Source organism: Epinephelus moara, chromosome 12 (genome assembly GCF_006386435.1).
Source record: "Epinephelus moara isolate mb chromosome 12, YSFRI_EMoa_1.0, whole genome shotgun sequence".
NCBI classification, from domain to species: Eukaryota; Metazoa; Chordata; class Actinopteri; order Perciformes; family Serranidae; genus Epinephelus; species Epinephelus moara.
This window is the reverse complement of record NC_065517.1, coordinates 42402679-42417704: the sequence shown is the minus strand read 5'-3', so window position 1 is coordinate 42417704 and position 15026 is coordinate 42402679. Positions and strand designations below refer to the sequence as shown.

Below are 15026 nucleotides of genomic sequence, written 5' to 3'. Positions count from 1 at the left end.
GAGCTGTGCTAAGCTATATACACCCAGTCGTGCTTCGCCACTCACCAGGAACCTCGTTTAACGGTCACAGAAGAAACAACAAAGCTATTTTCTGCCAATTTATTCCAGTAGAGCTTACCTGAAACCAACTGCGATGAGATGCTGTGTCCTGCGAGCTCAGTTCCAAAGAAACACAGCGGAGATGAAATTCCGCCTTCAGTGGCGACTTCCGTATGTGGGCAGACATTCTACAGCACTGGGCCGACCCAAAGCCGACGTAACAGAGACGTTTGATGAGCTGGGACAAAAGAGTATTAAATTTACAGATATCCGCCCATGCGGCCGACGCTTGTCAGACGTTATAAATTCAGGGCCGATGTGTAGTCCTCAGGCCGACGTCGGCCAGATGTATGTGTGCTATCTGGGTACTGTCTGAAGTGTTCCTATGTTTCATTTGGACCATTGGCTCCATGATACTAAGTTGTCTTCTGCAAATTACTTTGGGTGCATTCAGAAACACTCATTGTGAGTGTGGGAGCGCACTCTGACACAAACTGGAGCGTTGATAAATTGGGAGCGCTGTCTGAATGTAGCTTTGGGTTATCCAGAGCAGCGCACTCTCAGAGTGGCAGAGCGCACTCTGGACACTCTGTCTGTGGAGACGAAGCAGCAGAGCGCCGAGCGGAGTGAATGTGTGATTAACTTAACCGTTGGTTCATTCATGTAGAAATATAACGCTCCGTTTCTTCTCTCATTTTAGTGTAGAGTGTCAGACTGAATTTACAAATGCACGCTTTATCAGCTAACACTTCTAAGCAACCAACTGCAGAGTAGCAAAGTTACAGCTAGCTGGCTAACCTTAGCCCAGATTACAGTTAGCTCATTGGCCCTGCATCGCTCTTGGCTAGTAGAAAACACTTTGTACTGTTACATCAAGTATTGTTTGCTCAATCAGTATCATCTGTATGGACCTTGCAGGTGGGGGAAGTAAGTTGCCACCTGTCATATGCACTCTGAGCTATACTGTTTTAATCTGGCGTTGGTTGCTTTTTTAGCGTTAGCTAATAAAGTAATCATCAAACTGCAAGTTAGCTAATTTAACAGCCAGATCAGCCCTGAAGTTTGCTACGTTAGCTAGCTAGCAATTAGACGCGTCAGGCCCCGCTCAGCCTTGCAGCCAAATTTTCCCAGTGGCCACTTGTGGAACTGCAGTGAAAAAAATCCACTGCTGCCCAAAAAGCATTTAAACCACCAATAAAAGAGACATCTGTAAAAGTGTGGACAGGACACCTCCAAACTGTTAACAAGCTCAATTATGATTCTTAACAATTTTGATGCATGAAGGTTTTATATTTGTAAAACTCTCCTGGAGCCGAGAAAAGCGATTTAAAAAATCTCTGACATCATCACAAAGTTAAGACTAAGAACCAAACGGGAACTAATGGGCGGAGCCAGTGGGAGAAACACTGCTGCACATATTCAGCGGGCCGTATACCATTGAAGTGACTTACAGACGCTACTTACTTGCTAACTCCGCTGGAATGAATAGACACCTTTTTTCCATCCAGTTTCTGGGTATTATGAAAACTTATGGTGCTCGTTGGCAAGCAAGCTAATGTTAGCTTACATTAGCAAGCGAGAACAGCCCAATGACACTCCGCTTCACTCCCCAGTAGGTTGGACGTTAGCTGCCGTAGCAACTTGAATTCAGCCAGGGCATAACTTTACATTTTTTAGATTTTCTGGAAGAAATTCAGCCGGAGTCCTTCACATAGAAGTAAGCCCACAGGCTCTTAAACGCAACCTGTTCACCCATGGGCAATAAAAATTGATTACTACATGTCCAAAGTTACATATGATACCTTTAATAAAAATCTATAACGTATAGAGCATCTTAACAAGTGTCTTATACACATTTTAATTTATGTAAAACTTCAGTTAATAGCCCCGCGCTATTATTTGCTTCAGTCACTGATGTCAACAGGCCTATATTTGAGACAGGCCTTTAATTCCTTTCACACAAAATTGTTGCTCAGCAAAGATCAGGAAATACAGTCAAATTGTTTATTTGAACCAGTATGAATATGACTTGTGGAAAAATGAGGCTCTGAATAACAAATCAATTATGTATTATGTCATGACATTTATTTTCACAGCACCTGAAGATAACAGCACTCTGCATACTGACACAACCCCACTTTATCCTGTGAAAACAGTATTCATAACTTGGATTAATTTTTTATAAAAACATTTTTGATTCTTATAATCCATGGACTCTTATGGACTAAAGGAATATGAATAACTTACTGGGTCAACGACTTTATGACAGCTAAAGAGAGGGTGTCACCACTTGTTTTTTTTGTCATGCCGGTAAATCTGAATGAATTACAGTCTCCTCTGGTGCTCATGGTTTCAGTAAAATGAAATGAACTGAGCTAACAATGTGTAACATCTCCACATAGACAAAAGTGTAAACATTTATACACCAATCAGCCAAAACACTAAAACCACTGACAGGTGAAGTGAATAACATTGATTATCTTGTTATAATGCAAAGTTGTGCAAGGAAACTTTTGGTCCTGGTATTCATGTGGATGCCACTTGACATGCACCACCCGTCCAAACACCATTGCAGACCAAGCACCCCCTCTAATGGCAATGGCACTACCTCATGGCAGTAGCTCCCCCAGCAGGACAATGCACCATGCTACACCATAAGAAAATCTCAGGAATGGCCCAAGGAACGTGACGAAAGGCCCGTTTCCACTGAAGAAGTTCCTGGTACTATTTGGGGGGCAGGAACTTTACAAGAACGTCCTCTCGCTCCGCCCTCTCAACTGCTGTGTCTCCACTGAGAGGGCGGAGCGAGAGGAAGGTTCCTGTAAAGTTACCGGGCTCTGGATGGGACGTAATCATTGTGCGACCATTTTGACCGGGGTGACGCAGCAAAGAAACAAACAAAGAAGAAGAACAACAAAGAAGAAGCAGAAGTAAAAAGGACGATTATCAACATGGAAGGAGCTGAGGTGGTTGCTGGGTTTCTGGCGTGTCTCTTCGTTTACATGGCGGTGGAAGCTATGAACGAGCTAACCCTCGTCTGCTGAGTTTTAAAAATGCCGGCTATTTTGTTGCTTTCTGTTGACGTCACATCCCGTCTTGAGTATATCCAATCAGCACCAAGTAAACCCCAAGCCCCAGCCAGGAGTCTTTCGGGGCCGTTCTGAGTACCTACTCCGAGGCAGGGACTTGTTTAGCCCCTGTAAAAGTTCCAGAACTCTGTCCTTCGGGGGTGGTTCCTGCGGTGGAGACACGCACCAACGGCCCTGGTTCCGTAAAATTACCCCGAAGTTCCTGCAGTGGAAACGGGCCTCTTGTAACAATATGATGATCAGTGTTATTCACTTCAACCACTAGTGGTTTTAACATTTTGGCTGATCAGTGTATTTATATGTGCAATCTAAAGTGGTGGGTAGTCAACAACCTGGTTTTATACACCCAAAAAACGTCTATAAAGATGAACTAATCAACAACCAGACCAGAACTCTCATTAAGACAGGCCTTTATTTGTCAAAATGTGTAGCCACACCAGGCTAAAAACAGAGACTAGGCTTTTAATTGAAATGTTACGGTATATCAACAAGTAAAAGAAAAATAAAGTGCTGCTGTGTTGTGTCCATCAGATGCCTGTGAACTCACACTGGTCCCAAACACGGCACACAGAAACCTCAAACTGTCCCACACCAACAAGAAGGTGACGAGGGTGAGGAAGGAACAGAAATATGCTTATCATCAGGAGAGATTTGACCACTGGCCTCAGCTGCTGTGTAGAAATGGTCTGACTGGTCGCTGTTACTGGGAGGTGGAGTGGGAGGGAGCAGTTCATATCGCAGTGACCTACAGAGGGATCAGAAGGAGAGGAGATGGATATGACAGCAGGTTTGGAGGCAATGACCAGTCCTGGTGTCTCTACTGTTCTGATGGGCGTTACTCTGTCTGGCACAAAAATGAAAAAACAGACCTCAGCCCCTCCTCCTCCTCCTCCTCCTCCTCCTCCTCCTCCTCCTCCTCCTCCTCCTCCTCCTCCTCCTCTTCCTCCTCGGTCTCTCACAGAGTAGGAGTGTACATGGACCGTCCTGCTGGCACTGTGTCCTTTTACAGCATCTCCCCTGACAAACAGATCCACCTCCACACCCTCAACACCACGTTCACTGAACGTCCTGTTGCTGGATTTGGAGTCTTGAATCTTGGTTCATCTGTGTCTCTGTTGTCTGTTTGAGGGAGAGTGTCCTCCTGTGGAGAGAAACAGGAAGGACTTCTGGTTAATGTTTCCTATATACATCATACCAGCAAGGCCATTTTGTTTTCAACATTTGTAGGAACACATGGGACATAGTGACATGATGACATGATGACATGATGACATTTTTGACACACATCCTTTTAACTTCTGTTTTACTATTCTGTTCCAGTTTTCCCTGAAATGTAGTTTTCAGTATCAGCTCCTGCTGAAACGTGTCTTTTTATCTTTTTTTGTTTCAAATAAAATTCTGAAAAAACAAAACATTGTCAAACCCAAAATGTTGTCCATCAGATGTCATTGTAACAGCATCAAGCTGCGTCTACCCTGGTGAGTATGTATGTCCCGCAGCTTCTTCTGAGCAGTTTGATGTAAGCATCGCGGTGACCTGACAGTGACCTAAAGACGTGTGGAGTTTGTTGTTACAGTGTAAATTGGTGGGTAAAGCCCGAGAGGTTTGTGCAAGCCTGACTGTTGTTCAAAGTTTGCATTATGAAGTTGTGACAGTCACTGTTTTGTGGGTGCCTGAGGCATACCGCCAGAAATTTTGCACATGTGAAAAATCTGTCAGCCAGACTTATGTAATTGATATATGGGTCTGATAACATTTGAATCAATCAGAATCAGATCTAACAGGATGTGAGTGTTTCTGTGAATAGACTCAGACTACAGGCTGCTGGAAACTTTATAATTCTTTATTGACCAAACCAACATACAATAACATTATACTTGAAGACAACAGCAGATGAAGCGCTCATGTGGGTTGCAGCATCATGGTATCCAGGAAGGTGCTCTTTGGTCAGGAAGTGTAGTACATCTTGAAAAAAACAAAATCCAAGGCAACTCTTCTCTGGTGTAAAAGTTAAAAGGCCTTTATTAAATGGCTAGTTCATGATGAACATTAAAATCACCAACATGTTTCGGCCATGCTCACTGGCCTTCATCAGGGCATAAAGCTGCAGGGTTCACAGGTGGCCTAAATGAGGCCCTACTCAGACATGGGTGGAGCCAATCAACACTCCCTTTGCCAGACTTCAGGCATATAAGCAAAACTCCCTTTACACAGTGCACTCATAACTAGAAACCTGCATTATAGGGCCAGTAGGCAATCACAATATAACAAATATAATTAGAAAAAATCACAATAAACCATCAACAGGTCAAATTCTATAAGGAGAACAAAAAAATATATATACATAGACTGCATTCAGAAGCAGAAGTAACATATGCAAATTAATAGAATATATACATAAAGCACAAAAAAAAGACAACCAAAAATAAGAAAAAAGACACTAAATATATGCAAACAGATATACGAAGCAGGGAACCTTTACATAGGAAGTATTAATTTACAAAAATGGAGTAAGGTCAAGGTCCTCATTAATTCCTGGATGCACAGTAGCTTTCAGTTTGAAAATCCATTCCGCCTCTTTTTGATTGAGACGTTTCTGTCTGTCCCCTCTTCTATCTGCCTCAGGGATATGGTCAATGCCCATAGCCAACACAGAGGAGGGGTCATTGCCATGATGTTCTTTGAAATGTTTAGCCATAGGGTAGTCCAGGTTACCTATCCTGATCACATACTTATGTTCTGCAAGTCTGTCTTGTAACCTGCGTTTAGTACTGCCAATGTAAAAGATTCGGCATACCTGACCTTCAAGTTTGTAAATCACAAAGGTGGTTTTACAATTGATGAAATGATAAATACGATATGTTTTATTTCTAACTTAAAAGGTTTTAGATTTAACAATATTATTACAATGAGGACAATGGCCACATCTGTAACAGCCCTTAAGTTCAGATTTTATTGGGACGTGCAGCTGATAAATGACTATGAGACACTCTGTCTTTCAAAGTAGGTGCCCTCTTAAAGGTCACAACAGGGGGTTCAGGGAAAATGTCCTTGAGAGTGTTATCACATTCAATTATGTTCCAATTTTTCTTAATGATATTTTTAATTTTGAAGGCTTCTGTGCTATATTTAGTTGTAAAAAACAAACCTTTAGGTGCCTCCCTCACAGGTTTTCTTTGTAGCAAAGAGTCCCTATCAAGGGCTCCGGCTTTGTTACTTGCCTGTTTGACCATCTGTCTTTTATAGCCCATATCAAGAAAACGAGCTTCCATCTCCTCACTTTTCTCTGTAAAATCTGATGCCTGATCACAGATGTGTCTCAAGCGCTGGAACTGGCCAAAGGGAATATTTTCTGTAAGGGATTTTGTATGAAAAGATTTTGCATGGAGAATTGTATTTCTATCTGGTTGTTTCCTAAATATTGAAGTATGTAGCTCTCCATCCGCAGTCTTAGAGATATTCAGATCCAGAAAATTAATGTCAGTTTTGCTGTAGTCAAGCGACAATTTTATATTAGAATTTGTGCTATTAAGATATTGATGGAATTGTAATAATTCATTTTCATCTCCCGACCACAGCAAAATGACATCATCAATATATCTCCCCCACCATATAATATGATGAGCAAAAACATTATTCTCTGCATTGAATACAAAGTCTTCTTCCCATTTACCCATAAAAAGACCAGCATAACTAGGACTAAAACACGCGCCCATAGCACAGCCTTTAGATTGTTTAAAAAGTTTGTCTTGGAAAATAAATATAGAATTATTCAGTGTCCACTCTGTTAATCTTAAAATGAACTCTGTAGGGGGATCATCTGCCTCTGAGCGTTTACTCAAGTAATGTTGAAGAGCTGTCAGACCTTGCAGTGCTTCAACGTCCATAGTGGCCATAACGGAATCTTTACCAATATTTTTTATCTCATTAATTTTATTAAGCACACTAGTAGTGTCCTGTATGTATGCCGGCACCATATGCAGTAGAGGTTTCAGAAAATAGTCAATATACTTAGAGACTGGTTCAGTTAAAGAATCATTACCAGATATCACTGGTCGTCCAGGCGGCTTTTCCAGATCTTTATGAACCTTAGGTAGTAGGTAAAAAGCTGCCAGGCGAGGGTTTTCATTAAAAAGGAAACAAAGCTCTTGATCTGTAATCCAGTTGTTGGTTTTAGCCTCTGTTAGGATGTCCATCAGTTCTCTCTTAAGAGATTCTGTAGGGTTAAGAGAAAGAGATTGATAGAAGGCAGTGTTGTTTAATTGTCTGAGCGCTTCTTGAATATATTTGTCCCTGTTCAATACCACTACACCAGAACCTTTAATAACATTATATAAAGAAAGGACTGATCATGTGGAGGATACATGTAAACAAAGAAAAAAACAATCAAGACAAACAATGAAAAGGTAATATCAAATCAAAATACTGTTTCATCCATTCATGTAGAATTTGGCTGCAGGAAACTGTCGACTTTTTGTCTCCGCCTTCTGCCTCTGCTTTACTTTTTTTTAATAACAGTTTTTATTACTTTAAGTTTTATTGAAAATGTGCAAAACAGCAAGGCATCATTCACCTACATTACGTACAGGGACGTGCAGAGAAACTGCCAAAGCAAACAGCAGAAAACAAATTAAACATTTTATAGTGTAAGATTTAAGACCGATCACATCAAAAGTGATTTTAACTTTAAGTTTTGAATAGAAATGTGATATTAAACAATAAAATGGGAAAATATTTAAAAAGTAAATACATTTATGAATGAAGGAATAACATAACATACAAGGGGAAACGTAAATGTGACGTGCATTTCATAGCTTTTTTGTATTTCTTGAATTGCCTCATTTTATTTGCTTGAATCCTGCATTGTTTTAAATCGTGTGAAGCTCTTTGTAACTTTACTTTTAAAAAGCGCTTCATAAATAAAGTGCATTATTATTATTATTATTATTGTTATTATTATTATTATTATTATTATTATTGTTATTATAAATCACCTCGAAGGAGCCTATCATCTCCGCTTTCCATTTTCCCTCCATTTTTGTACATCCGGGTCACAAACATCTATTTCCGGTAAGAGAAACACACCTTGAAACGTGATGAAAACAAACCGTCCACGTGTGTGTCCGCTGTGAGCGGAGGAGAGACGGTAACCATGATGAAGTGTGTCGTCTCCGGGTGTCCCAACCGCACCGTAACCGGTAACCGGGGGCTGTTTCACCGACCACCGAAGAGGTTCTTCAGCTTCCCCACAGACCCGGCTCGTGTCAAGGTACGAACCCGTGAAACTGACCCGCGTGAAGAGACGTTACCTGGGTGTCGTTAACCCTTTGTAACGATGCTAATTAGCTAACCATGCTAATATATTAGCTTCTCTAGGGGACCACACCGGGTAGCGGCAGGTTTTAGCCTCAGTTTGGTCCCGGGTGGCTCCCGTAGAAAGCACTGTAACGGAAGTAGAGCGGTTATCAGGTTACATTCACCGAACCAACAAATTAATACTCATATTTAAAGTGTGAGAGTGAGAGAGTAAATGTTTTACTCTGAAAACACTTTTAATAAAGTTCAGATCTGACTTTGGTGTCTGTGACGTTTGTGTGTGAGCCGCAGGTGTTTCAGATTTACTTCTGACTGTGTTATCTGGTGACTATCAGCCGTCTGTGGTTGTCATGGTGACAGCAGCTGTTTCCAACCAGGTAGAGAACACGTAGCTGTCCTCGTGACGTGTCTGTGTTAAGTTTCATCACAGTGTCAAACACTTCAGAGGAAACCAGTCACGTGTTGTGACGGAATGTCGGAAACAGGAAGTGAGCAGGTTTAATTTCCTGTTTCTTTAGCTCCTGTCTCTAACAGATAAACTCTGAACAGGCCGACACATTTTCATCTTTGGTGCCCGTCTAAACAAACGTGTGTTACAGGAGAATAAATGAAAGACGTGCCAACATGTTGATATTGTCATATACCCCAAACATCTGACAGCATACAGTCAGTGATGTCACAGTGATGTCACAGTGATGGGAGGCAGCCAGATCAACATGTGACCACACTGTCCACGTCCCTAAGAACATTTTAGGATCTTACTGTATTCCAATACAAAAAGCAGCTGTTTAAATCCAGTTAACTCATAAACCTGACGTTGATCGTAACGCTACAGATCAATAAAGCCGATATTTCTACAGTCACCTTCATTTAGTTCTGACGCCATGTTTCCCACCATCACAGTGCTACCTGCTCAGCAATGATCTGTGGGAAACTCGAGGCACAGACACGTCAAGACTCAAGATGCTTTATTGTCAATTCTCCAGTGATGTGCAGTTATGTATAGAATATTATAGAACGGAACAGAACAGAAAGGCTTTATTGTCATTGCACAGGAACAACAGGATGCTACGTATGCTGCCAAAGTGTGAGTGCAGACAAGAAATACAGATCCTTTACATAGCAAAGAACATTTATGCAACAGGATTGTTGCGTAACACCGGACAATAAATAACACACAACGTAAAATAAGTAGCACAAATACTCAGTGACAGGTGAGGATTTTATGTGTAGTGATGTGGTGCAGTGATGTGTAGTGATGTGGTGCAGTGATGTGTAGTGATGTGGTGCAGTGATGTGGAGTGATGTGCAGTGATGTGTAGTGATGTGGTGCAGTGATGTGTAGTGATGTGTAGTGATGTGGTGCAGTGATGTGGAGTGATGTGGTGCAGTGATGTGGAGTGATGTGTAGTGATGTGTAGTGATGTGTAGTGATGTGGTGCAGTGATGTGGTGCAGTGATGTGGAGTGATGTGTAGTGATGTGTAGTGATGTGCAGTGATGTGTAGTGATGTGCAGTGATGTGCAGTGATGTGCAGTGATGTGGTGCAGTGATGTGGAGTGATGTGGTGGAGTGATGTGCAGTGATGTGGTGCAGTGATGTGCAGTGATGTGGTGCAGTGATGTGTAGTGATGTGGTGCAGTGATGTGTAGTGATGTGGTGCAGTGATGTGCAGTGATGTGGTGCAGTGATGTGTAGTGATGTGGTGCAGTGATGTGGAGTGATGTGGTGCAGTGATGTGGTGCAGTGATATAGGTTGAGTTACATCATACGTGAATCAGTCTCAGGTGAGTCGATTGAATCCACCTGAGCATCATCAGAACACATTCTCAACATTGGCTTTATTGATCTGAAGCTCTACGTCAAATAATTTATTTTATTTTATGTTTTTTGTAAAATAATAGGCACTTTTTTTTCCCTTCAGAATTTGTTTTTTATTTTTTAGCTTTGTCATGTTTTCTCTAAAAATTGCCAAAATGACACTATTTATCAGCCACAAACTGTAAAAACAGAAACTGATGTTGGATTTTCAAATTTCTGACAGTCCTTGAACACAGCATGTGCAATAAACACTTCTGTCAGGAAAAAAACACACAAACCAAATCTGAGCTCAACATAATGACACGTCATCAGAGTCACTTTATTCTACGTCTCATTTATAATTTGGCCAAAAATAAACTGAGACTTTTTTTAAACTCCAGGAGTTCATCTTCAACTTTGAACATTAAAGAGTAAGTTTAAAAAAATCTAGTAACTCATTTCAGGGTCCGACATTAACGGTCGCCCAAATGCCCGGGGCAAGTAAAAATAGCCGGCGGGCCAGCAGACCCTGCGCAGACATGCCCGATCGGGCAAGCAGGGCAGGAATTATACCACGGCCAAACGGCCAGTGCCATAATCCCCCTCCTACCCATACAGCCAGTGTAGCATGTCCTGTTTTTTTTAACATTAACATGACAAACAGCAAGGCTACGACTAACAAGTTAACGTACTGACACTCCTCAGACAGACACACACACATACCGGACAGCCTCTCAGTCCTTACCCGCTAACGTTAGCTCATGTAGAACACAGGTACCACACAGAAACTTTTACAAAGGGTCATAATGTGCTTCTAGTGACTGTCAAATCGCCAGTGAACGTTGTTTACACTGCCTGCTCTCATGGAACAAAGATCCTCTCTGAGGAAGAGGGCTCACTTTGCTGCAGGGTTTTTTTTGTTTTTTTCTTTTAATAAATTGAACACACATTAAAGAACGTACAAGATCCTGTAGAGAATTAATACATATAATACAATGCAATAAACACTGTCAAATTAAATTAAGGAAGAGGATTTTTTTAAAGGCAAATTAAATATTGGGGATTTATTTAAAAATATCCATAGAGACATATAAATAATTATATAATTAAACATATGTAGGCTATGTTAGGTAAATACTCCTGTCAGTGACCCTTATATTGTTTTGTCTTCATTCAATGTAGTTAGCACATATTGTTATTGCGCCGTTGGTTTTGGCCTTGATGCCCCAATAAATTTGTATTTATCCAAAGCCAAAGTGGCCTTGCCCTAAAAATATCTTAACTCCAGGCCTGTAATCGTGTATTTCCTCTCCTGTTTCTGTTCTCGGAGGGTCCAGTTGCAGTGTGCTGCTTTTTTATGTGCTGCTGCCTCCATTGGCTGAGCGTCTCTGCTGACGTAAGATATAAGTCATGAGCAAAAATACGCACCACACAGCCAGAAAAGGAACCTCTAAAGCAGGGCAAGTAAGAATTTAGATGGGGCAAGTAGATTTGAGAAGTACTTGCCCGGCAGGGCAAGTAGGAAAAAACCGTAACGTTGGACCCTGCATTTATGGTTTGGGGAGGGTCATGGAAAATACCTGGAGCCTCAGGAAGGGTCGAAATAAAAAATTAATAAATAAATAAATAAAGAAGTCACAAGTCAACCTAACAGCTAATGTTGACTAGCTTCTAACAGCTAATGTTAACCAGCTGCTAACAGCTAATGTTGACTAGCTGCTAACAGCTAATGTTGACTAGCTGCTAACAGCTAATGTTAACCAGCTGCTAACAGCTAATGTTGACTAGCTGCTAACAGCTAATGTTGACCAGCTGCTAACAGCTAATGTTGACTAGCTGCTAACAGCTAATGTTGACCAGCTGCTAACAGCTAATGTTAACCAGCTGCTAACAGCTAATGTTGACTAGCTGCTAACAGCTAACGTTAACCAGCTCTCCTCCTGCTAATGTCATCACGGACTTGTTGTTCACACTGTGACATCATCAGGAAACAGTAGACTGCGTCCTCTGACATGAAGCAGTGAGCTCACTGCGTCCTTTCGTCCGGATGGCGTCCCAGGAAAAATCTCTGTTCATCCCAAACACGTTTTCCACGACGGGACAGCATTAATCTCAAGTCCTCCCGTTAGCCTGAGAACAGAGAAACATTGACTGCTGGTATCAGTGATGTCATCTTATTTGCATATTCGCATGAAAAATATCAGCTGATATTGATGTACCAGTGAGCTCATTGCTTCATTGTGTGCGCTTTTACGCCTAGACCTGTGCGTAAAAGCGCACACAATTCCGTGTCCTCTCACCGCGGATGCTGTGATTTGGCCCAGTACTCATTGTAGCCCACTCTTGTAAGACCCAATAATAATAATAATAAGTTACTGTGGACCTATATGCTATGCCTTTTAATAAAATTACCAGAGGAGTTCGCTGAAAAACAGGTAATGTCAGCCTACATGAACCTACCCCTACTCGCTACATGACATCACAGCTGCAGCTAACGATCATCATCACTGAATAATGTCCACGATCAATCGATCAGTAACGTCGATGACTTTGTTCAGGTGTGGCTCGCAGCGCTGAGGGAGACGGACCGGCAGGACGCCACAGAGCAGCACATCATCTGTGAAGACCACTTCCTGTCAGAGGACATCTCCACCAGCGGGGTGAAAAGTGACGCCATCCCCATCATGCCCCCTGACCTGGGCGGGCCGCTGGGCCTGGTCAGCCCCTGGGGAGCTGAGTGCTCCGAGGAGGAGGAGGAGGAGGAGTGGGCCACCGGAGACTGTGAGGAGGAGGATGAAGATGATGCTCCTCCTGCATCACATCCTCCACAGCAGGTCTGTTTGTTTAATATGTTCTCACACGTGTGACGTTTCTCTGAATCCGACACACAGGAGGAAGTGAAGAGGAAGTGACCTCATCTGAAATCATTAAAGAGATTTAATCTATACATTTATGAGATTTTATTTCTGATCTGAAATGTAAAAACTCTGACCCTCAGGATCTTCCTCTTGTTCCTCTCTCTGATTTCCAGGATCCAGGTGGTCGTTTGGAGAATCCTCCGGAGGCGGCGACGACCAGGTAACAAACGTTCAGCCTGTCATGTGTCAGTTAACCCTTTATTATCTTTCAGTTTCCAGCCACTGCCAACATTTTGATCATATTCACTGATCTCTGAAGACACACAGAATCATTTGCTCTGTAAATATATAAAGAGTTTATTCATCAAACTAAACAACAGATCCTGTTTTTATTCTGTCAGATTTGTTTTTCGTGAATTTGTGACTTTTCATAAAAACATTTTTTTCAAAAAGCTGAGAAAAATGTATTTTTGTCAAAGAGTCATTTTCAAGAACAAAATCAATTTCACATTGACGTGTTTATTTTTTTCTCATTTCCTTACGTCAGTCTGAACTGTATAAACAATAACAATAATGTTGTCTTTGAGGTGCAGCAGCTGAACACGTCACGTTCAGTGTGCACTGTCATCGTCATGGAGATCCTGTTTCTCCCCATTAACTCTTTTGTTTCTTTGTCCAATCAGATTCAGAATGTTGATCAAAACAGGAAGTGAAAGAGTCTGAGTCCATCAACGTCTGCGGGTTGTGCAGTTTACTGGGGCTGTAGTCAACCAAAGAAAATCTTGGTCGACTAAAGTCGCACATAATCTTCGACTAATCGATTAGTCGTGGGGGAAAAAAATCTGCACGTTATTTTACTTGTGTGGTGGTGTGTCTGTGTCACTCTGCAGTTACACCTCCAGAACACTAGTCGGCGGTGGAGGACTGCGTTAAGTGCTGTAAAGTTTAGTTCAAATCAAACTTTATTTATATAGTTGATTCAAAACACACATTAAACACACATTAATACTTAATAGAGACAGTTTCAAACACCATTCAGCTTCACTATAACTCGCAGCATTCACAGACAAACACTTGTCTTTATCTGGGGTCCGTTTCACAAAGCAGGTTTAGTGAAAACTCAGAGTCTGTTAACCCTGAAATGAGGGAAACTCTGTGTTTTCCGTTTCAAAAAGGGAGGTAACTCAAACCAGAGAAAGAGGGGTAACTGTAGCCTGTTTCAGAGAGAGAGGTAACTTAAGCTCTCGGTCAGTTACCGTAGTAACAGACTCTATGAACCTAACCTGGTTGGGACCAGGTTTTTCTCAATGAACCTCGAGTTTCTCTCTGTCTCCGCCCTCTTTCAGAGCCGCACACTCCATTTGATTTCCTCATTCATTCATTCAGTCAGCAGGCGAGTTTTGGCGTAGCCTAGTTCGGCCATCTGTCATTTAAAAAAATCATTTAAAAAATCAGAGTCAGTATATTAGAAGTCCATTAGGCACAGTATGTGGCGACTTTTTTCACTAACATGGCGTGTCCTTTTGATAACGATCCTGTGGATGAAGGTGCAGCATTACTGCGCAGAGAATTAAATATTCGTCGGGAGATGGTTATCAGACGTGGTTATCATAGATGGTTTAGCATTTCCACACAATTATCTTTTTGAGCTGTACCGTTTCACGTCACAGTCCATCATCTACATACACAACCTAATCCGTCCTTACATTTGCAACATTACCAATCGTAGTCATGCTCTCACACCCCAGCAGATATTGTGTGTTGCGCTGCGTTTCTTTGCAAATGGAAGTTTTTTGTAGGCTACAATATCGGAGATGCTGAGCACTTGAGTAAGGCAACTGTGTGCAGGGTGGTCAGAAAAGTGTGCTCGTTTTACGGCATCTGCCTTCTTTCTGTTGGCTGAGTAGAAGTCTGTGTTAGTTTA

General features: G+C 41.7%; 2 protein-coding genes across 2 annotated transcripts in view; both read left to right on the top strand.

The window, feature by feature from the left end:
- Positions 1-4407, top strand: part of LOC126398253 (NLR family CARD domain-containing protein 3-like) — a 10078-nt gene extending 5671 nt beyond the window's left edge. The window contains exon 5 of the mRNA XM_050057438.1: positions 3660-4407. Coding sequence (XP_049913395.1) covers positions 3660-4255 — 596 coding nt within the window. The 3' untranslated portion in view covers positions 4256-4407. The remainder of the gene's footprint in view (positions 1-3659) is intronic.
- A 3775-nt stretch (positions 4408-8182) lies between these two features.
- Positions 8183-15026, top strand: part of LOC126398292 (transcription factor E2F6-like) — a 13466-nt gene continuing 6622 nt past the window's right edge. Inside the window, exons 1-3 of the mRNA XM_050057506.1 lie at positions 8183-8397; positions 12803-13078; positions 13276-13322. Of these exons, the coding sequence (XP_049913463.1) occupies positions 8281-8397; positions 12803-13078; positions 13276-13322 (440 nt within the window). The 5' untranslated portion in view covers positions 8183-8280. The remainder of the gene's footprint in view (positions 8398-12802; positions 13079-13275; positions 13323-15026) is intronic.